Genomic DNA, 23,290 nt, shown 5'->3' on the forward strand with positions numbered 1-23,290 from the left:
AGGGCTCTGTGGGGCTGGGTCCCTCACGGGGCAGCAGCATCCGTGGTGGGTCCCCTGTGCTGCTTCGGGATCTGGGGGCCAAGTGTGGTGGTGGTTTGGGAAACAGAAGCAGAGCTTTAGCTTTTCACCACCTCATTTCCTAGTGTGGTTGTATGTGCTTGTGCTGGTGATGGGCTTTAAGGTAACACTGGCAGCAGGGTGGTTATTTTGCAGCCATGCAAATTTTCTGGATGAGCCTTTCAAAGTGCCTACACGAGGCACTTTTGCCGTGTGGAACTTCCCTTAGCAAGTTTGCGGACGACACTAAGCTGGGTGGAAGTGTTGATCTGCTGGAGGGTAGAGAAGCTCTGCAAAGGGATCTGAACAGGCTGGACTGCTGGGCTGAGTCAAATGGCATGAGGTTTAACAAGGCCAAATGCCGGGTCCTGCACTTGGGGCACAACAACCCTGTGCAGTGCTACAGACTAGGAGAAGTCTGTCTAGAAAGCTGCCTGGAGGAGAGGGACCTGGGGGTGTTGGTTGACAGCGACTGAACATGAGCCAGCAGTGGCCCAGGTGGCCAAGAAGGCCAATGGCATCTTGGCTTGTATCAGAAACGGCGTGACCAGCAGGTCCAGGGAGGTTATCCTCCCTCTGTACTCGGCACTGGTGAGACCGCTCCTCGAATCCTGTGTTCAGTTCTGGGCCCCTCACCACAAGAAGGATGTTGAGGCTCTGGAGTGAGTCCAGAGAAGAGCAACAAAGCTGGTGAGGGGGCTGGAGAACAGGCCTTATGAGGAGCGGCTGAGAGAGCTGGGGTTGTTTAGCCTGGAGAAGAGGAGGCTGAGGGGAGACCTCATTGCTCTCTACAACTACCTGAAAGGACGTTGTAGAGAGGAGGGTGCTGGCCTCTTCTCCCAAGTGACAGGGGACAGGACAAGAGGGAATGGCCTCAAGCTCTGCCAGGGGAGGTTTAGGCTGGACATTAGGAAAAAATTCTTCACAGAAGGGGACATTGGGCACTGGCAGAGGCTGCCCAGGGAGGTGGTTGAGTCACCATCCCTGGAGGTGTTTAAGGCACGGGTGGACGAGGTGCTGAGGGATATGGTTTAGTGTTTGATAGGAACGGTTGGACTTGATGATCCTGTGGGTCTCTTCCAACCTGGTTATTCTGTGATTCTGTGAATCTGTTTGCCGTCGAGTTTCGGTGCCGGCCGGCGCCCTCGCCGTGCGGGGCTGCTCGGGACGTCCCTCCCCGCGCTCTCCGCTCGCCGCATCCGCCCCGGCGAGTCCCTCTTCTCCCGATTCCCGACCCCTGGCAGCCTCCCGGGCCGCCGCGGCCCCGTCCCCGCCGTGCAGGAAGCGGCCGCCCCACACCAGCCCGGCCCCGGGGCGGCGAGCCGAGTCCCCCCGCCCCGCCGCCAGCGCCGCCAGCGCCGCCAGGGTCCGGCCCCATCGCGCAGCCCCGTGCCTGGCGCCGGCAGGCTCCGCTGGTGCCCCGGCGGGGTGCAGCTGGGCTGGGGGGGGGCTGCCTTCTGCTGCTCACAGTGCGGGGGGCCAACCCGGTCTTCTCTTCTCATCGATGAGTCGGTGTCAGAGCTCCTTGCAGCCTTCTCTTCCCAGGCAGCGACTTGGGCCAAAGGAAACTCGAGGAGGAATCTCCTCTTCTGTTGGATTTGTTTTGCAGGCTGTGGTTACCTCGCTGGTGGTGCCTGCAACAGTAGCTCGAAGCCAGCAGACCGTGACTGCCAGGGGCATCTCTCTGCTTCTTTTCAGGAGGTGAGTTCTTCTCTAGGGCGGTTTGTGACAGAGATCTGACGTGACTCCTTATAACTTGGTGCTCTAGCCCAAAATACTCACTTGATCCTATTGAAAATGTGTACGCTTTGACCATCATGCTGGCAAGAGGCATAAGTAGGGTACGGGGCGTCCTTATGCTGGTCCTGCCGTAAAAGTCCCGGTGTCTGGGAGAATTGAGGCTGCTTCTTCCTCCTATGATGGTTCCTTTGTAGCAGGCAAAATTAGTTTGGAAATGAAGCTTTTGGGTATTTCAGAAGCTTAACTGAGGCATCACCTTCATGAAGGTTCCTTGTTCCTGGAATTTGTGAATGTGTTCAGCAGCAGGATCCATGGGGTTGGAAGTGAATTAAAAGAAGTTCAGTAGTTTTCCAGGAGCGAACATTATAGTTTTCTGAGAAGCTGGTGTGAGAACAGGAGAGGGCAGTAATAAACATGGTAGGGCTTAGCCAGTGCTAGGATGGGTAGGAATTCTTTCGGGCGTGAGGATAAGTGATTCCTAAGAACGTGAGCTTGGGCAACATCTCTGTGCGCTCCACTGATTAATCTCCATTGGCCTGTTGTCACACAGGTGGCTGTCATGTTCAGTAGTTTTGTTTCTGCAGTTGGATTATCATTAACTTAACACTGCAGTGATTTGTTTATTTATTCTCCAGATATGTTACTGTCTGAACTGAAGTCTCTGGTATTTCTTTCATTTATTGATCTTTAAGCCATGTTTTCACTTAAGGAAAAAATGTAAGAAATTATTTATAGGTATTTTTCTGGAGTGTTGTGAGCTTTCTTTATGCAAGGGCTGTGGGTGCTCTGAGCAAAAAGTCAGACCTGCCATATGGTTAGGCACTTGAAAACATTTCCACAAGTGTGACAGAATTGCCATCCTTGCATATGATCAAAATTCATTTGGAGGTGGACTGGCTATAGCTTAGAAGTTGGCCTCTTCTCTGAGCCCCAAGTTGTACTAGTGATCTCTGCAGATCCCTTCCAGCCTTATTTTTCTATTTTTAGCTTGCATGTTGCATTCCTCTTGGGAAACCAGCAGGTTACTTTGGCTACTGAGCAACAACATCTCTTTTGCAAGGATCACATGAGACCTACTGGATGGAGACATAACACTTGGCGTACAGGCTTTTTAACAGCAACCTGCAGCTGATGCAAATTGTTTATAAGGATGCTGCATAAGGCTGGATTTTTATTCAGACACCATGGCTTAAAGTATTAGCTGAATACACTTACCTGGAATCTCTTGACTCAAATATGTTCCCCCCCTGACCCTGCTCCATTTTGTTATTTTGCCATGTTTTCTGCAACTGTGACTTAACATTGCTGCCTGTGGCTTCAAATGCCCTGGTTATTGCTATTGGTTTGGTAAGCCCCTAGACTGTACTTTTCACTGGAGATTGTGGTACTGCTTCTTGGCTGCTAGCTGAGGCATATTTAGGAGTGGAAAAGGAAGAAAACAGATATTTAGAGATCATCTGACCCAAGAGAGGTAGGGACCAATGACTAAAAGTAGTAGTTGAAGATGTTGATTGGGCAATTTGAGAGCTAGAAAATGTTTTTTTGGTCATGTGTGAGACCTGAGCTTATTTATCTTTTTTTTTTTTTTCATTTGCTGCAGGTTCTATAACATTGATGATCTAGTTGGGAACTGCTGCTACTTATTTACCTAGAGAATTTCCTGTTTCAATCAGATTCTGAGTATATTTCCTGAAAGAAATGAAAAAAGGACTAGAAAGTGAAGCTTGTTCCATTGACACTCCAGGCAATTTAGTGGAGTCAGATGCAGGTAATAACAGCAACAATGGAGCCTCAGCGAAAGAGAAATACATGCTTTCTTCTTCTGGAGAACCAGAAAACATACAGCTGAAACCCAGCAGAGAAACATCAAGAAAAAAACTCTGTGGCTATTTAAATAAGCTGGGCATCAAGGGGCCAATCAAGACCTGGAAGTCTCGCTGGTTCTTTTACGATGAAAACAAATGTCATTTGCTGTATTACAGAACTGCACAGGATGTCAACCCATTGGGGTCTGTAGACCTCTCTAGTGCCAGCTTTGACTGCAAGTTGGAAAATGGGGAAGGGGTTTTTGAGATCAGAACACCAAGCAGAGTTTTTACTCTGAAGGTAAGGGGCAGTGTCTTCTTGTAGGGGCTGTTACAAAACATTCCCACTCAGGACAGACACGTGTCTACTCAGATACCTCTTAGCTTTTACTTTCATTCTCCCAGCCTGGACTATTGCTGTTTGGACCTAAACTGCTTTTATTGTTCTTGCAAGACTGCGACTCCATTACTTGCGAGATGGCTGTTGTTTAACAGAATAGCAGTGAAAGCTGAACTGAGTGCTGAATTAAATTATTGAAGGTCCTGCAGTCCACATATAATTTGCTAAGCAGAAACGAGTTCCTGTCTAAAACGGTTGCTCCAGCAGGAACCTTTGCTAGCTTTTCATCTCTGTGGAAATGGTTACTAAGAAGCTCTGTGGGTCATTCTTGGCTGAAGTATTGTGTAATTTCTGCTTAGCTTTGGAGAATAGTAAACCAAAAAATGTTTAAAAAGCAGTCAGCGGTCCACTGAGGTTGTGTTACTAAGGTCATGTCAAAGATTTGCTCTGTCCTCTCAAAGCAGTGTTAGGACCAGTAGACATAGCATAGGCTTAACACGGGTGGCCCTTATTTCTGCTGACTTGGGCAGGGAAGCGGTGGTCAGCCCTTCAGGATGTGTCTCGTGTTGATGAGATTTTCTCTGTCCCCCTTCCTGTTTTGTGTTACATTAGGCAATCAGCAAACAGGCAATGATGTACTGGCTGCAGCAGCTACAAATAAGGCGTTGGGAATTTTGCAACACTCAAATCAGGTTTCCTGTGGGCAGCTCCCAGCTTCTGAATGAACCACTGGCTGGCAAAACAAGTAGGTGTTGTGTGTTTCAGACTTTCTTCTGCTTTCAGCCCCACAGTGATGAATGGTGCTCCTCAGCCATAAATGGGCAGAGGTTTTGGCCAGGTTTTTAAAGACAAGTGCTGTCTATCAACGCTTGGTCAGTGTTTGGATCTTCTGGCCTTATTATGGATGAATGTGAATTGGCTGCCTCCTAATCCACAGCATGTGGTTGGGGATGCTCAGGTATCCTATGATCATGGATTCCCTCTTGATTTTTCTCACACGTTTGAAGTGTGCACATTTGGTATATCCCCTTCCTCTTGCAAGGCCCAATTTAGAGCAAGCAAAGATTTTTTTCAGTGGTGGTGGGGTGAAAGATGTGAATTCCTGTTAGTGGGTATATGTAGGCAGATGGGTCAGGGAAGGGCACAAGCAGGGTGTCCACCTGTTTAGTTGTGACTAGATGGACATTTTGTTTGAAACAAAGAAGCCTATCCCTAGTAAATATCTGCTCTGATAGGTTCTGGGTACCTTGGCATTTTACTACAGCAGGCAATAATTTGATAACAAACTGTGTTTGTGGAGTGGTATCTGCACATTAAAACTATAAAACACTACTTGGGATAGGGAAAAAGAACAGCAACAGCTCCCTTCCTTGTTCTTTTACATGGTTAAAGTTTGATTGTTTAGGGCTAGTCATTCTCATATAGAGAGTCATTTGATTGTCCTTCAATAGGTGACTGTTTGCATATGAAGCCTTCTGTAATTTGACCTAAAACTAAGGAAACTTGTTTTGCTGTCTTTGTCCCACCTGGACAGTTGAACATGAAAGATGTAATAAAATGTTGTGGCTTTCAAGTTGTATGAAAGAACCAAAGTCCAGTGGAATTCCATCTTGCTTTGCTTGTTTCTGTCTCCTGGTTTGTTTCTACATAGATGTTACTGACAATAAAGACTTCCTGCCTCTGGTGAAAACACCAACAGAAGTAGTGGGCTTGAAGGCAGCATCCTTGCCTGCACCCCAAACATCTACTGCTTTGCAGAACATCTCCCTTAAGCACCCTTGGACAGAGATACAGTAAGTGTGAGAGAAGAGCTGCAATGCGGTTGATGTACTGGCCTGTCACTTTGTTCCTTCCTTACCTGTTGCTTGTTCTGGGGAAGTGGGACTCTTGCCTAGGTAGAAGAACCATTAAGCATTTTTTTGAAGCATATCTCAGGCAAAAGTAAACTTCCTGACAGAGAGGCCTTCACATCTCCCTGTTCATTTCATATCGTCTAGCTCTCTTAGCAAAGATCTTTGTGGCAGACCTAGGGCTTCATTAAGGTTTCTTCGGTGTAGGTAGTGGTTTGTTTGGCTACTGCACTGCATCTGCACTTAGCTTTTGGAAGGGCAGACAGGCAAGTTCATCTGATCTCTGTAGGCTAGCGATAGAAGCTCATTAGCATTTTCCAGGGGTTTCAGAGGACCTTGAATGTAGTGTATTCTCTAAAGCAGGATCTCCAAGTAAAAGGCGCTTGAGCCTGTAATGTGGCCTGACACTGCACAGCTGTCTGCAGCTGCAAGGTGTAGCTCCATCAGGGCTATGGGTTACAAGCCTTGGGCAGATACAGTAGCATGAAGAGAACCCCCTTCAGTATCTCCTGAAGTCTGTCCTAGTCGCTTATTTACATATAACCAAAAATATATGAGTGGCCGCAGGTGTGTGGTAGGCAGGCAGCTGGGCACCTGCCAGATGTTTTTTGTGGGGATGTTGTCTATATTTTTTTACCACTGCTGCTGTTGGCTACAGTCTGATGCCAACAGGAAGAAAGATCCCCCATGGGACCAAAAAGGCTCAGAGTCAGCTGAACTATTTTGCAAGCTATTAATTTGCACTTCAATTAAAAATAATTTGATCGTATCTCCTCCTTCCCCAACCCTGCTTTTGTCAGCTCGAGTAACAATTGCCTCTTCTAATCTTCAAATTGTTTTGTTCCCCTGGTTCTGTGAATGTTTATTCAGGTGCTGTTGCTATCAGGATGGGTCTTCATGAGTGTAATGTGGCTGATTTCAGCTAGGTTCATGAGATCTCTGAGCTGCTTCTGTCTCAGAGGGAAGACAAAGTACAGCATAAGGCAAAGAAAAGTAGGAAAGCTGCATGGGATGAGTGCCACCTGCAGACTACAGGGTGTGGAGGTCTGCTGATCTTATGTTGCAACATGTTCCCTGAGGTCAGAAACGTCTAGTCTTCTGTGGAGCCTTACAGTAATAAAGCAAAAGGAGAACAGTTTTTAAATGTCAACTTCATTTATGGTTAGGAAGTAGCTGACACGGAGTCTTTTGTAGGCCTCAAAGCAAGAGGCTTGTTTTCTTTCAGCTAATGGACAGCACAAGAGAGGAAGGGAAAAGACCTGTACAGAGATGGGCAATTGTCTCGCTTTCCTCCATAGGTTTTACAGAAAACACTTGTGCATTTGTGGTTCTGCATGATACTGTAAAATAATTTCTTAGTGCTTCTGGCAATATCTGATAGCAGCAGCTGTAACAAACTGGTTCTGGGTCTGATTGCAATTTTGTTCTTGAATCTCTTTACTGCAGCACAGTCTGTTGAGTTTGTTGTGGCAAGGTTATTAGATGTGGTTCAGAGCACAGGCCCTGTGGCTGCTTCGGATGTGATCATTGTGGCAGTTTTGGCTGTGCTGTAGATAGCTGAGCTGTTATTGGCACTTAGGGATTTCTGCAGTGAGCTAAGGAAAGGGCAGAACAGGGAGGGAAGGAAGAAGGAGGAGCGGAGGAAGGGAGAGAGGAAAGGGAGGGTTGCAGTTGGTCTGTTGTTACTTTTGATCCCTCTGTCCAGCTTGTTGTTTATGTATGGAGCTCAAGCACATGGTGAAAGTTCTCTGGCTGATTTACATTGCTGTGCTGCTACAGCTTTTGTGGCATCTTCCTGATTTACACCAGTTACAACCTTGCTCCCCACAGATCCACCAGTGCGGTGGACAATTAATTTTATCAGCATATGAGGAGATACGTTTTGGGAGGAGGCTGGGATATGAGAAGTGGTGAGGTGGTGTATAATTTGAACATGCATTGGCTGCAGTTAATATAACTTCTCCTGTTCACTGGACTTTCTTGATGTTGTCTTGTTTCAGAAACACTGTCTACAACATCTGTGGCTCCAAGCAGCTCTGGGGGGACAATGGAAACATCTTTAGCTTCAATGAATTCCAGGAGCATCCTGACAACCCGGAGGAGGAGCAAGAGGCAGAAATGGAGGCGGGGTTTGCAGGTGCTTGTTACTGAACTGCGTGAGGTGATCTGAGTATGATGCCTTCTAGCAGGGATTCAGACTTAGTGGAAAAGGGAGGGAGAGGGTGGCAAGTCTTCTTGGGATATGAAAACTGTCACATTGTCTGAGGTCCCTTCCTGGTTGTTGTCATAAGACTGACTCTTTTGGCTCTGCTTCAGGCTGCATATGTCCATCTCCCACCTCTGGAGCCATCTGCAGAGGCAAAAATACCATCCGTGATGTCATCCCATACTGGTATTTCTTTGAGGTAGAATTTAAATTGCTGCATGTCACAGGCTAAGCTCAAAAGCTCCACCGCATGCTTATGAAGTTACCTCTCGATGATGGCAACTTGCATTTTGCTATGTAAGAATATCACAGCTTTGTGTATTCTTGAGGTACCTGTGAATGATCCCTGCTGTTTGTGCTTCAACCCTATGGATCCCAGCAGGCCAGTTTTTCTTGTCCTGTGCGTCAGTTTTCTCTGCTGAGCTGTTGTGAGTCCCCCATAGCAAGACTCAGAAATCCATTGTTGCAGCCTGGTTCTGTGTAAATTAACATTGTTTCCCTTCAGTTAAGGAGGGGATCCCAGAGAATGGAAGGATGGAGACCAGGCTGAACTGGGTTAGGAAAGCCAGGTGGAAGAACAGTGGCTTCCCAGGCTTGCCTGACGAACTGTCCAGGGAGAGGAATCCAGTGGATAAAGTGAGTGTCCTACAGCAACAGATCCTGACACTCACCGAGGAAGTCAAGTCGCAGAAGGTGAGTGTTTTGAGGAGTGTGCTGCTTCTAAAGGCAAGGTCCTGAGACTCCCTTATACTTTGATGTTAGGCTGAGGAATGCTCACCAAGCGCTCACTGGGGACTGCTTGAATCTACTGCTGTTACCTGTTTGTATGTGCCTGATTGTGCCCAGTCACAAGGAAGAATGGACATTCTTTCAGCCATTGCTAGGAAGTGCAGCTAGCAGATAGACTGGAAAAGGTAGGTAAAACGAATCCAGGTGTGCTCTGCAGGTGTCTTGCTGGCACATCTGTATTGCTCTGTGAATGTATGAAGTACAGTCCTGAGTAAGTCCCATGACACTGGCAGGAACTGCCAGGCTGAATCATGTTGTTAACAGCAGGGTCATTTTTTTGAACAGTGATCCACTATTAAGAGGTGATTTGACTGCATAAGTAAGTGTGTGGTTCACTGCAAGGACTATCTATCCTGAATGGAGTTGTTAATTCTTACAGGCATAGAGAAATGCCAGGTTCAGCTGGTAACTCTTCCAGCAGAAGTGTCAGGAGAGCTGGGTCCCATGGTGGACAATCAGTTGCATCCTTGATTTGCTTCCTTAAATGGCTTAGATAGTAGAGCCTGAGTCAATAGCATGTTGCTGGGGCACACTTTTATGCCTTCCTGTGGGATAGAGGAAGGACTCTGACAGAGGGAAGGTTAAAAAGAATACAGCAGTTTCTATGGTAGCACAGACAGATGCAGGCTGCATTATTTGCCTCTTCTATTTTACCACACTGTTGACCAAGTCTCCAGCTTTTCTGGTCTCTGCTGGGCCTCCCAAAAAGGATGACTGTAGAAAACCAAAACCCAGTGTGAGCAGGAGCTTCTCTGTTAGCAATCCACTTAAAGTCAAGTCATCTGTGGCCTGCTGCTGAGACCTTTCAGGCTCAGCTCTGAAAGCAGAGCTTCTCTACTGGGAAATCACTAATTTCAAGATTGCTGCAGTCAGCTTTGCATCTAAAAGGAGTAAATTTCAAGATCCCGGGGACCTTTCATTATTTACTCATTCCTGGTTGAGTCTGTGCTGTCCGTACTGCCATTGCCCTGGGCAGCACTGTGATGTAATGGCTTTACATTTCCTTTCCAGGAGCTGGTTAAACTTCTCCACAAAGCTCTGGAGGCAGCCCAGCAGGAGAAACGAGTATCTAGCATGTATCTCACTGCAGCGGAAGATAAGGACAGGCTGGAGCTGGTGCGCCACAAAGTGAGACAAATTGCAGATCTCACAGGTCGGCTGGAAGCCCTTGAGCAAGAAAAGAAGGAACTGGAGCAGAATCTGGCTCTGAGAGACAGTCATATTCAGGAACTCAAGGAGCACGTGCAGCTTCTGATGGAGAAGAATCATGCCAAACAGGGAGTCATCATGGCCTTGACAGAGCAGATGGCTCAAGAGCTCTCTGACCCCCTGCAAGAAGCCAACACTGTCACCACATTGTATAAGCAGCAGGAGGAGATCGAGCACCTGAAGGTGTGTGAGACACACAGGTCATTTGGGGGCTCCCATTTCTGTGCCCTCTGGTTCAGTGGGAGGGTGTTCTTTGTGAGGAGCAAAGAATACACTTCCACTAGTTGCTCCATCTGTCTCAAAACCAGAGGCAGGCTGGAAGGGGCTTGTCTGGTACCAAGAGGGTGCACAAAACCATCTGAGTCAGTTTTAGCTTCAGCCTGGATCCTGCTCTGTTTCACTTTGCATCACTGTTCAGTGCCTGCCTCTTCACTTTTCTGTTGTCTGCAGTCTGACTTGCTGCCTTCACAGCTTTGTTCCTGTGTTTTTCTTTAGCAAAAAGTTTCTCAATGCATCCTGGTTCTTTCAAATCCAGCCTGCTGAATACTGCTATATGCACAGTTATAATGACCAGTTAGCACAGGGTGGGAATATCTGAAAGAGCCACTTACTGCATTGTGAGAGAGTTCTTTTGCTGTCAGCTATGGGGCTGAGATTTGTGTCACTTTTTTAATAAAATAGAACAAAACACATATTCTTTGTCTTATTTAGGTGCTTGTCTAGCTTTGTCACCCATATGTTTCTGTTTTCTAAGCATGTACATGCAATGTGCTTGTCATTTTCAAGTGTCTTGTCTGTGCGTGACATTCCTGTTTAATGTTGTGCCTTGACTTCCTTTGTGGGAAGTATTTGTCCACATTGTGTTCTTCCTAGAACACAAAATTGTTGAGATGTTTTCTTGTCCTGTCTTTCTATACATGAGGTCCCTGAGGTCAGGAGGGATTCCCAGCAGCTGTCCTTGTGTGACTGTTTTGCTTCTTGGCAGGATGATATAGATGCATACAAAACCCAGAATCAGTTTCTCAACTCGGAGATCCACCAGGTTACTCGACTTTGGACAAGAGTTGCTGAGAATGAAAAAGCCCTTCTGATGAAGGTAAAGAAAATTACTTTTTTTTTCATTGGTGAGGGTTGTTACTAATTTGTTTCCGAACTCTGTACTGGAATAAATTTTGGTCCAAAACGCATCAGGAATAAGCTTTCTTCTCAACATGTTTTTTTAGCGTGATTTTTCTTCTGCTTTGTGTTGTTCCCAAATTAGATAGAAGTAAAATACCTGCAAATCTCAGTCTTGAGGATGGTGAAACTTAACCTAGATTTCCACATTTCAGCTATGATTTTGGATGCAAATAAAAAGCAATATTGTGTGTAGGGAATCAAAAAAATTTCCTGAGCGCTGGCTGTACCTGGTCTTGATTTTGCTACTAGGCTTGGCACTGCCAGGTGGCAGTACTCTTGGGTCCTGCTGCTAAATCAGAGTTCTTGTGTTTTCTTGAGCTCTGTTTTTGTTTCTAGCCTTGTAAGCATGCACTGGTGGTGTGTGCTGGTATTTATTCAGTGGTTTTTCCCTGGGTTTTACTTCCCTGGGTTTTAAGGTACGTCTTCACAGTCTTGTATTCTGGAACAGGGCAAAAAGCAGATTCTTAAGTATTATTATCATTCTTACATTTGTTTGCTTTCTAGCCCTTTGAGCCTTGCCTACCTCCTAACTAAAGGAAGTAATGAGCCCGACAAGCTCAATGCGAGGCAAAATGCTGATTAGAGTAGTAATACACCAGTATCCCACACTCCGTTCTATCCTTTCTATGTGCAGCCTAATTCTCTCTGTGATTTCTGTGTTGGTTTTGTTTTCAACTGCTGCTTCCCATTGAGCGGGAGTCTTCATTGAGCTTCCTGTGAGACACTGGCTGAGCCTTGTCGCCTGCGTGGCCTCAGTTCCCCACTTGTGGAGTGTGGATAACAGACCTCATTCCTTTTTTCGCCTGTGTGTGCCCAGGCGTATGGTGGTGGCAAGGATTAATTGTGCCGTTTGAACTCAGCTGGCATTCCTGTTCTTGAGAAATGTTGTGTAACAGTGCCATGGGACTTGGGTTGCTGAGGGGTGTGTGGTGACGTTGTCTGTGGTGCTACTGGTATGGTCATAGCTCAGTCCAGGAACCATGTGTTTTGTCAGGACACAGCTCAACATGGGGTAGAGAACTTGTTTGAGGAGCAGGGAAAAAGACTGCAGAATGCTCAGTTGTGGTAGCAGCTCTTAGGTTTTGTCCTGAGCCAAGCTGTCTGGGATATGGCCACCAACTCAGGCAATGCAGTAGCTAAAGTAGGTGATGCTGTAGTAGGTCTCCTGTTGGAACATTTTACAGAGAACAAGGCCTGGATGCTTTGAGATTGTTTAATACTGAACAACTCTAACAAGGCCTTGAAACAGCGAGCCAAAAGATAAACAGGGGCCAGCTGGGAGGAATGTAGCGGCTAGTTCTGTGGGAACAAGCACCAGCTGAAAGAAAAACAATTGAAGAGAACTGTCAACATAGTTAAGTTTAGTATAACTTGGTTTCTTAGCATGTGCAGTAGTTTAGCCAATAATATATTAGTAATAGCCTTATGGACAGCTACCTTTAACCAATAATACACTGTAGATACCCTCGTGGTCACCCAGTTATGTAACCGAAAAGGGTTTACAAAGAAACAGCTAAGCTCAATAAAGTGAACACTCGCTGATCACATTGATCTCTGCGTTTTGATTCCATGCTCCCGTCAACAGTGTCCCACTCAATAAGCAGCTTGTTTCATGCTAGGTACTGCAGCTTGTGGTTGTTCATTGGCCACGGTGATTCATTTGTGGCTGCAAATCCACTGACTGTAGAAACCTGCTGGATATGCTTTCTGGGGCTTTGTTGTTTAGGAGTCTTCACTTTATGTGCAGACCAGGCCAGTAGGAGCAGTTGCAACGTGAGAAGAACTGTTGATAAGCCAGCTCATTCCCTTGTTTCCCCATCAGTGTGCCTGCCTGCAAGCACGAAACTGCCAGATGGAGAGCAAATACCTGACAGTCTTGCGGAAGCTGCAGGAGGCTGTACCTGGCGTGCCCGGCTCCCATGCCGAGTTTGTGAGGAGCCTTATCCAAGAAGCACTCCAGTGGAATGTGAAGGAAGAAGTAGGAGAAAGTATTAACCTGAATCCTGTAAGGTAAGAGGCAAGAGCATGGGGGATATTCACACCCTTGTAGGAGTCTGGCGGTGGAGAAGAATGTGCAGACAGGAAAGAACTTGAGACATATCTGTATCTGGGACTTGTAGCCATAACCTAGGAGTAGAGGCTGAGGAGGCTGGTTTAGTTTGGTGGTGTGGAGGCCACAAGTATCTGATAGCAGCTTATCACTGCAGGAAGTGGAAATTAAAGATGATGCAGCTAAATCTTTCTTCGCAGTGGCAAACAGTATGGCAAGTGGTAACAGCCGTTGTGTGCTTGGGAGGTAAACATTGGATATGAGGATAAACACCTTCTGTACGACATGGGGGCACCTGGGAGGTGGAGGATCTCCATCCTTCGGGGGTTTTCTATTCCCAGCCATACAAAACCACCATTGGTCTGCTCTAGTGCTGGGGACAGTCCTGCAGTGAAGGGGAAGCTGGAATGGAGACCTCTTGAGAGCCTTGCCACCTGTGCTGCTGTGGTCCTTGTGTTTGTGTTTATGCTTTTCTGCCTTGTTAGTGCTCCAGTTCTGTCACAGTTTCCATTTCTTCTTGTTGGTCAGAGTTGCAGGTTCTGAAGGTGGGTTTGGAGATAAGATACCCCAAAGTCAGGCTTGGACTCTGTCAAGAGCATGATGGGGTCTTACAAGCCTGTGGACTAGTGATACACATAACCTCAGTGAGCTGTACTGTCAGCACTCCTGGGTTTTCTGATCAGTAGGTGATTTGCACTGTGTACAGGTAGACGTCGTAAGGGACTGTAGATCTCTCTTTGTTGGTCTGGTGTCCCAAAGGCTTTGCACTCCCTTTGTACAGAACTGTTTCTGCACTAGCACGTGGTAGGGACAAGGTACACAGATTGAGCTAGAATGCTTCCTTAGGAACAGGGGCCGAGGTGAATGATGTCTGGTGAGGTTGGGCTGTAGCTCAGAGTGAAGTTAGAGCAGAATTTGTGTGTGTATGGCATTGCTGCAGGCTCTCATTTGTCTTCAAGGCTCTGAGACAGTGAGCATGGCAGGCTTTCACATGCAGCTGCCAGAGAAGTGAGGTAGGGGTACCTGTGCTTTGCTATGGGTGATAGGAACCTGGCAACAAGCTGCAGTTTGCATGGCCCCAAGCAGTGAATGGCCCTTGACATGAGTACTACCTCTGTTCTTTGAACTAACTTCTGCCTTGTGTCCCTTCAGTGAATATGATGAGTATGGGTTTATGACTGTACCTGACTATGAAGTTGAAGACTGGAAACTTCTGGCCAAAATTCAAGCCCTGGAAATAAAGTCCAACAACCTGCGGAGCCAGGAAGTAGTAGAGAAGCCCCTCCGTGACAGGTGGAACAGCATTGGAGAGCTGAGCACTTCTGCAGAGCTGAAGAGCCTGATCCGAAATGGCATTCCAGTGGAGCATCGGCAACGGGTGTGGAGGTGGATTGTCAGCCGACACTGCAGCCATCTGCCTGACCACTACCAGCGGCTCTTACGGCAGAGTAAGAGCACTGAACATGCTGCCTGCCGGCAGATTGAGCTCGACCTGCCCCGCACACTGACCAACAACAAACATTTTTCCTCCCCGACATCTCAGCTCATTCCCAGGCTCCGGAGGGTGTTGCTGGCATTCTCCTGGCATAATCCAGCTATTGGTTACTGCCAGGGACTGAACAGGTGAGGAGCCAGGTTTGCTACTGCTGAAGAGATGTATACACATAGTCTAGGCTGAGATTCAAGCAACCCCAGGCTCTTGCCTCTTAGAGTTCTGTCTTGGCTCTAGGCGTTTTCCTGGAGAATTCTGCATTTGCTGTCTTTTTTCACCCAGTGTTGTTACTGAGATCAAGCAAGCAGCAGGATGCACTTGTTTGGCATCTCCATAGTTACAGAACAGGAAGGAGGAACTATAGGAGGTAGAGTGAGGCAATCCCAGAATAACAGCATGAGTCTTGGGCTGAATTTGTAAGTCTTAATGTGATCAGCAGAATACTGCGGTGACTGCCCTTTTTTACTGAGAAGAGTTGGAGCATATTTTGGGAAGTGTTAGAGGTTTGCAGCAGATGACATGAGGAGAGGCTGAGGAAACTGCAGGTCTGTCTGGAGAAGGCAAAAGGCAGGTCTTGCCAGACTGACCTGATCGCCTTCTATGACTCGGCTGCTGGATGAGGGAAAGGCTGTGGATGTGGTCTTCCTGGACTTCAGCAAAGCCTTTGACACAGTTTCTCACAGCATTCTGCTTAGGAAACTGTCAGCCTCTGGCCTGGACAGGCACACACTCTCCTGAGTGGAAAACTGGTTGGATGGCCAGGCCCAGAGAGTGGTGGGAAATGGTGTGAAATCCAGCTGGAGGCCAGTTACAAGTGGGGTTCCCCAGGGCTCAGTGCTGGGTCCAGCCCTGTTCAATGTCTTTATCAATGACCTGGATGAAGGCATCGAGTGCACCCTTAGCAAGTTTGCAGACGACACTAAGCTGGGTGGAAGTGTGGATCTGCTGGAGGGTCGGGAGGCTCTGCAGAGGGATCTGAACAGGCTGGACCGCTGGGCTGAGTCCAATGGCATGAGGTTTAACAAGGCCAAATGCCAGGTCCTGCATTTGGGGCACAACAACCCTATGCAGTGCTACAGACTAGGAGAAGTCTGTCTAGAAAGCTGCCTGGAGGAGAGGGACCTGGGTGTGTTGGTTGACAGCGACTGAACATGAGCCAGCAGTGGCCCAGGTGGCCAAGAAGGCCAATGGCATCTTGGCTTGTATCAGAAACGGCGTGACCAGCAGGTCCAGGGAGGTTATTCTCCCTCTGTACTCGGCACTGGTGAGGCCGCTCCTCGAATCCTGTGTTCAGTTCTGGGCCCCTCACCACAAGAAGGATGTTGAGGCTCTGGAGCGAGTCCAGAGAAGAGCAACAAAGCTGGTGAGGGGGCTGGAGAGCAGGTCTTATGAGGAGCGGCTGAGAGAGCTGGGGTTGTTTAGCCTTGAGAAGAGGAGGCTGAGGGGAGACCTCATTGCTCTCTACAACTACCTGAAAGGAGGTTGTGGAGGGGAGGGTGCTGGCCTCTTCTCCCAAGTGACAGGGGACAGGACAAGAGGGAATGGCCTCAAGCTCCTCCAGGGGAGGTTTAGGCTGGACATTAGGCAAAAATTCTTCACAGAAAGGGTCATTGGGCACTGGCAGAGGCTGCCCAGGGAGGTGGTTGATTCACCTTCCCTGGAGGTGTTTAAGGCACGGGTGGATGAGGTGCTAAGGGGCGTGGTTTAGTGTTTGATAGGAATGGTTGGACTCGATGACCCGGTGGGTCTCTTCCGACCTGGCTATTCTATGATTCTATGAAGAGAAGGTTCAGGGACTCTTAACAGCTTCTTTCATTTCCCAAAGAAGGCTGTAGGAAAGGTAAAACCAGACTTCTTAGAAGTATGCCACCAAATAAAGAAGTCACTGAGTGGTAGCTGCATGAAGGGAATTTCTGGTTGGACCTTTTTCACGTGAGGAAAGAATGTGTAAGTTATTCTTGTTGGTATTCAGGAAGATATTTTCCACTCTTTTGGACACTCATGAACCTAGAAATGCCTCACCACATCTTGTCTATCACAGATTGGCAGCTGTTGCCCTCCTGGTCCTGGAAGATGAAGAAAGTGCTTTCTGGTGCCTGGTCCATATTGTGGAGAACCTAATGCCGGCAGACTACTACAGTAACACACTGATAACATCACAGGTGAGCTGGACACCATCACATCTGCTTTAACTCTGATGCAGTGATTTACAGTAAAGATTTAAAAGCATGCAGTCAGCTTGCAGTGTGTTTGATTTCTCTCAGGACAGTGATACCATCTTGCAATTCCTTCCATTGCAGGGGTGTTGTAGATTGAGAGTACAAAGTTGTTACACATACAAGAGCAGCAGAATTGATCCATAGCACTAGGAAACTGTGCAGCACACCTGGGTGATGACTTGAAGGTCAGATTAGTTAGAAGGAAAGTGCCTATTGATTGCACAGTTATTTATTTTAAGGAGGGCCTAGTAGAGGTGAAGCAGCAAGCTCTGATGTGTAGAACTAAGTATAAAGGTACCATTCTGCAGCCCTTCAGATGTTTCTTTGGAAACTGCACCCTATCTTTGGAGTGCCATGGGCAGATGGAAGAAAATACTGAGATTTTTGTATTTTCTATATTTGCCTTAGTTCACAATCAAATACAGTGTTAGTTCTGGCTGTAGGCTTCCTGGCAGATCAGATCCTTCTAGCCATTTAATGCAAGATGTTCTGTGAATAACTTATCTTCCTGGTTCAAAGTCACTGGATTTCAAGGTTTTCAAGATGCATTATAATGTGTCAGATATACTACATCCTCCCAGGGAGACACAGAGCCAAGGAAAATTCCATATGGTTCAATGGAATAGTAATTGTGTGCCCATACCACCCACACCCAGCAGTGTCCAGTCTGTTGAGCCAGGCAGTGCCCTTGGGGCCTTTAATGTGTGTGGTCCTTCCAGAGACAAGACATTTTTATCTGTAGGCCCACAATAGATGAGGCTAAAAGCATCAGTAACTAAGAGTGACTGATTGTGCCACTGAATAGGTTTACTAATGTTTGCTGGGACAGTGATATACTAGTAGAGAGGCCAACCCACAGACTAGGTAAGCAGCCAAATCACTGTGCAGATAGCAAAATGTCTGTCTGGAGCAGGTAGTGTTTGCTGTAAGATTTAATGAGCAGTGCTCAATACTTGACAAATAGTGATTGACAGAGAAGCCATGGCAGGCTGAAGAGACAGAGGCTCCCCCGCATTTGGTGAGGAAAGACTCTCACCTGAGGGAACCTATTTTGGAAAGACTTCCTGACTTCATGTTTGGTCTCTGAAAGTCTAGCCAAGACCCATGTAAAAACAAAAGTCTAGGATGATGCTTTGTGGTTTGGCTTGATAAAGTGAAAGGTCTGAGTTGGCTGGAAAACTTAAGGTTTAGGTCTTGCAGATTTTAAAGACCAAGCATATCATGTCAACTGGTTTGTGACACGGTGCCACAGCTAAGTAAGCTGACACAGCTGTGGGAGTAGTATGATATGGCATAGGGGAAGACCTAACCATGATCTTGCTCCTCAGTGCTTCCCCTCATGAAACCATGGCTTCCCTGAGATGAAGCCTACCATATGAAGGTTTATAAACCTGGGTAAAAGATCTTGGCAGCTGCATTTCTATCTCAGCTCAAGCAACCAGAAGCAGAGCACAGACAGTATTAGACCACGAGGAGAAATTAGGTAAGTATATCAAGTCCTGCTTGTAAAGTCAGAGGCATTCTATGTATTTGTTCTCTTGGCCCATGTGCAGTCATTCAGACCTGGGCAGGTTTTAATCCCTGTTATTCAATTGGATGCTAATGACATCACAGTGTATCCCAGTAGGACTGATACAGGATGACGTCAGGATTTTCTGTCTTGACTTTGAGGCTGGGAAAAAATATGATCCTCTGAGTGGGAAGGCTTAGTATCTCTGCTTGTATCATGGCCCTCTTTCAACTCCTCACCTTACACTGGATACAACATACAACTACACTGCTCAGTAATTTTGAAGGATTGGGAGACAAAGGATGCTCTGCTCTTATTAGGGTGTGGTTAGGCTAGAAGGCAGCACCAGTGATTACTGCAGCACTGTGCTGTTGCACTACTCCTTTCCAGTGCCAGGACTGCTCTTGACTAGGACTGTATTGAATTCTTTTTTTGTCAATTTTAGGTAGATCAGAGAGTCTTCAAAGATTTCCTGTCAGAGAAGCTGCCTCGCCTCATGGCTCATTTTGAGCAGTATCGGATTGATGTCTCGCTCATCACCTTCAACTGGTTTCTGGTGGCCTTTGTGGACAGCCTGGTCAGCGACATCCTTCTGCGAGTGTGGGACGCCTTCTTGTACGAGGGAACTAAGGTGCAACTCTCAGCTTAGGCCTTCCTTCCATCTGTACCGCCTCTGTGACATGATGGACATACCCATGTGTCAAAGAGATGCAGGGATGAGCCTGTTGTTCTATCCTGCCTGTTTAGTGGGGTGCCTTGATGCATCCAAGCCTCTGTGTTGTCTGGGTACTCGCTGCCAGTAGTCAGACCTAGTCCCTGGTACAGTACACAGTATCCCCGGCACTTTTTAGCAGGTAGCCCTGCTATGTAACAGCTTTCTGACAGGCCATGGTGCTTTATGCTCTGTGACCCAGACACAGCTGAGAGTTTGAGAGATTCAGGGAGCAGAAGATCAGCAGAGAGTTAGTATCCAAAAACATCACTCTTGTATTGCCCCTGTGATAGGGAGAACAGGAGAATCTTTGCCAAATCCCTATGGGGTCCTTTTGGTAGACCTGGTGTGCTCTGGAGTGGCAAATTAGATTACAGAGGTTCATTCTATTGGGATTAACTCTGTGCTTTAAACGTGCCCTAATTCAGCCTATTGAGAGTAGAAGCCCCGTGTCCAGCCTGTACTGCAGTGCTGTGTGCCTCACCCTGTTTTATGCCAGGAGGGTCTTTTCCCTCAGCTGCAAAAGACTTTGTCAACTCAAATGCCTTTCAATCCTCCAGGTGATTTTCCGCTATGCTCTTGCAATTTTTAAATACAACGAGGAGGAAATCCTAAGAATTCATGATAGCGTGGAGATCTACCAGTACCTACGCTTTTTCACAAGAATGATCATGGATGGCAGGTAGGACTGTGGGGTGTAGACAACCTTCCATCATGGGTTTGTACTTGCTTGCCTGTTAAGTCAGCTTAAAAAGAGTTATAGCCAGTCTTTTGAGAGATGCTTGCACATTGGCAGTTCCATGGGATATAGGTCAGTTTGTCTCTGGCTTTCCCTTCATAATCACAGAATCACTAGGTTGGAAAAGGCCCACAGGATCATCGAGTCCAACCATTCCTATCAACCACTGAACTAATCAACCACCTATGAACCACTAATGTTACTTAACATCTTTTTGGCTCGAGCAAAGTTATGCTACAGCAGAGCAGGCCACAAAGTCTAGGTAAGACTCCTTTTTGCAGCAGCTGGGACTTGTCTGTCATTCCTTTAAGACTCTGCTGCTTGGTGACTTCTGAGCTGAAATCTAAGGCCCTGCACTTTGCCTGCCCCAGGATGCACTTGGTGTATTTGTTACTAGCCAGTAAATCAGTTCACTAGATCTATCTTTTCCATCATAGGAAGCTGATGAACATTGCCTTCAATGACTTAAACCCCTTCCCCATGAAACTGCTAAGGAACCGGCGATCAATGCACAGGGAAGAACTGGAGAGAGAGCTGCATGAGCTGGAACGGATCAAGGCAGCGTATGTTAAGGAAAGAGCAGAGCAGGGGCCTCAGGACCTGAAGGAGGCTGTTAGTGAAGAGGAAGAAGAGATTTAACAAAAACAGAGTTGTTCTTCACTTCCTTCCCACCTTGCAGAAGGCTTGTCAGGAGGAGATGAAGTAGGGTGGGAAAAGTGGTCACAGCAGGACTTAATCTACCTCGGGAAGCAAGGCTGTAGGTATTGGACCATTTAGGGACCAAGCCAGACTTTGCAATGGGTTGGAATGTGTCCAGCGAATTCTATCCTCTTCTGTACTTCTCCCCATTCAGCCCACTGCCTTGTCCTGTGCAGCTCAGGACTACAGCTGAAGGTCCATGTGAAATAATTGGTTGTGGTACCATGACAGATGTTGACATGGTGCAAAAAACCCAGTCAGGCATAGTTATTCTACCTTTTCTGATGGCTTGAAAGAGATTTTTGCAAACAAGTATAATCACTGAAAATAACAAAGTGAGAGCACTCCCTTATTGGTACCTAAGGCTTCTGAACTGGTCAGGAAGGAAACCTGGTCTTTGAAGGCCTTTGGTGGCTAGCCTGCCAGGAGATCTTGTTTTTAACATTGCGGTTACTGAGTACTGACACTGTCTTCAGATGAGTGTTGGGCCTGAGGAAGTCCTGGGAGGTAGAGGACACTTTCCCAGGGACTTGGGCTGGGACAAGTTAAAGGGGATGTGGGAGACCAGAGTTGCCTCTCCAGTTTATTTTTGTACCTGTAGAAGTTCATGGTAGGACAAGGTGGCCAGGATGAGTGTGTGGCCATCTATCTCTGCCTCACAGTTATGCTACTCCCTGTGCTTGATATCACTGTCTCTGATTCCCTTCATAGTGGGAGAGAGGAGGTCTTTTCTGTAGGAGTTCCCGGTATTGAAGTTGTTTGTCCCATGGGATATGACACATTGAAGCTTGACATTCTTTAGAAAAAAATTGATTTCCCCTGAACTAAGGAGAAGCCCTGCCTCTGAGAATGAGGTTTGATAGCCTTCTCCCCTGCCTCCCAGGCTTGCCCATCCCCTGGGCTGAATGCTTGCCTGTGTAGCTCAGTCTTCCACAGACTGAGGAGTCACACAGCTTATTTTCCCAAATGTGGTGGCAGATCCTGCTGCCCAGCTTTCCTGTTGGCTGGTGCTTTATTGCAGGTGTGCCTGCAGTGCTGGTGCTAGCAGCATGCAGCAGACCCTGTCAAAATGGGAGCTCTGCTCTACATTTTTAAACTGACCTCGAGCCCAAGCACATTCAGAGGATGATGCCTCCTTTAAGCCTCTTGTGGTGCTGTCAGCACTTGCAGAGGAAGGGAGAAGAAGCATTTGTATCCCATACTGTCCTCAGGCAGGTGAGCCGTAGCCAAGATCACAGACTCTAGTGGGAACAGTAGCAGTCTCTGTTCACCTGAGACACGTGGTCTGTGTCAAGCGCAACTGGACAAATCAGCCAGTTTCAAAGAATTACAGAAATCTGAGTTAGGAGAGAGCTGTGGAGGCCAGCCACACAGTATGGAAGTAACTGAAGTAGAAATGAGGTTTTGGGAAGAATAGATCAATGGGCAAGAGTGAGGTAGATCCACTGAATGTCACTGACAGCTGCACATATTGCAAGTGTGGAATGAGAAGAAAATGTTACTGGAATCTTATCACAATATCTCAAAGGAATGCACTGGTTTTAAAATTTTACCACCTATCTAGAGAAGCCCAAAAGGCAGGTTTTTCTTTGCAGGTGATGTTACTAATGTAATTTACTTGTAATGTTTTGTGAATGGGTGCACACAAATACAGATCTTTTGCTATTGTTACAGACTTTTGAAAGCCATTATCCTCTAAATCAAGACCATGGAAATTAAAAGGATACCTAAAATTGTATTTTTAGAGCCTTTTGCAACAGCTTAAAAATCTTTTCTTCCATACTACCCTTATTTTTTTAAAAAAGGCAATTGAAACCTGCATTATTAGACAAAACCATCTATGTAAATAAACACTCGTCTATGCAGTGTATAATGATGCATTAAAAAATAAACTTTTCTGAAGAAGACATAAGGACTGAGCTGTTATCCCTGTTAAGAAATTCTGAAAATAATTTTAAATTGAACTCAGAAGGAAAGGACATCTCAGAGTTGTTAGAAGTTTCTCTTCTGCTGTGTCTTCACCAGCTCTTAGTTTTTTTCTGTGTGTGTATTTGCTAAGGGCCATTTCCTCCGGTCATATCACCAACCAGTCAGTGGTGGCTGTTCCTTACTAAAATGTGGTCGATGCAGGAATATGCGCAAGGACTGCGCAGACCTGTGCCTTAGACCCAAGGCAGCATATTCTCATGGGACCTACTCTCCTCCCCTTCTGCTCCACAGACTTTAGGACTACTGAAAAGCACTGCACTTGTGTCACAAGACACCAGGTAGGCACAGAGGTTAGCTTAGCTGTCTGCAAGTCCCATGGGCCTCTGCAAGACCTCCAGTGAGTATCAGTCAGTGCTGGAAATCTTTTGAACAGAGGTTACCTCTGCATGAAGTGCATGAGGTTGATTTGTGCTGCCATGGTCAACTGTTTGGTTGGAAAACAGTCTGTCCTGGTTGCACAGCCCAGTAGCAACCTCTGCCTGTGCTGGCACCTGTGGGTAAAACAGATGTCTTTCCACTCCAGAGTCAACCTTTGCTGAGCTTTGCTGTATGCATCACATTACTTGTCAAATTAAGCCTTTTGTTTCTGCATTAAACTAAGTCTTGGTATACCAGCTGCAACCCTAAAAAGGATGGTTTTGATCTCATACCCCTTCTTGATGAGTGTGCAATTAATCTGTAGATCACCTCGTTGCAAGATTTCCA

At 46.7% G+C, this 23,290-nt stretch overlaps 1 protein-coding gene across 3 annotated transcripts; it reads left to right on the forward strand.

The window, feature by feature from the left end:
• Positions 1–1,603: 1,603 nt before the first annotated feature.
• On the forward strand, positions 1,604–23,017 carry TBC1D2 (TBC1 domain family member 2). 3 transcript variants are annotated; one of them, XR_011339447.1, is made up of 15 exons: positions 1,604–1,758; positions 3,398–3,903; positions 4,555–4,687; positions 5,594–5,735; positions 7,793–7,929; positions 8,504–8,691; positions 9,799–10,179; positions 10,982–11,092; positions 12,998–13,185; positions 14,378–14,848; positions 16,759–16,879; positions 18,892–19,077; positions 19,719–19,840; positions 20,335–20,829; positions 20,864–23,017. XR_011339447.1 is itself a non-coding variant. In XM_069881221.1 (14 exons), the coding sequence occupies exons 2-14, from the start codon at positions 3,496–3,498 to the stop codon at positions 20,534–20,536; spliced, it is 2,790 nt and encodes a 929-aa protein (XP_069737322.1). In that variant the 5' UTR covers positions 1,604–1,758; positions 3,398–3,495; the 3' UTR covers positions 20,537–23,017. The 3 variants fall into 3 exon arrangements, 2 of the variants coding, with proteins under 2 accessions (XP_069737322.1, XP_069737324.1); XM_069881221.1 differs by having other exon boundaries at positions 20,335–23,017; XM_069881223.1 differs by lacking the exons at positions 1,604–1,758; positions 3,398–3,903; positions 4,555–4,687; positions 5,594–5,735; positions 7,793–7,929 and adding an exon at positions 8,103–8,197 and having other exon boundaries at positions 20,335–23,017.
• The last annotated feature ends 273 nt before the right edge of the window (positions 23,018–23,290 follow it).

The sequence above is a fragment of the Phaenicophaeus curvirostris genome, chromosome Z (assembly GCF_032191515.1).
Source record: "Phaenicophaeus curvirostris isolate KB17595 chromosome Z, BPBGC_Pcur_1.0, whole genome shotgun sequence".
NCBI lineage: Eukaryota > Metazoa > Chordata > Aves > Cuculiformes > Cuculidae > Phaenicophaeus > Phaenicophaeus curvirostris.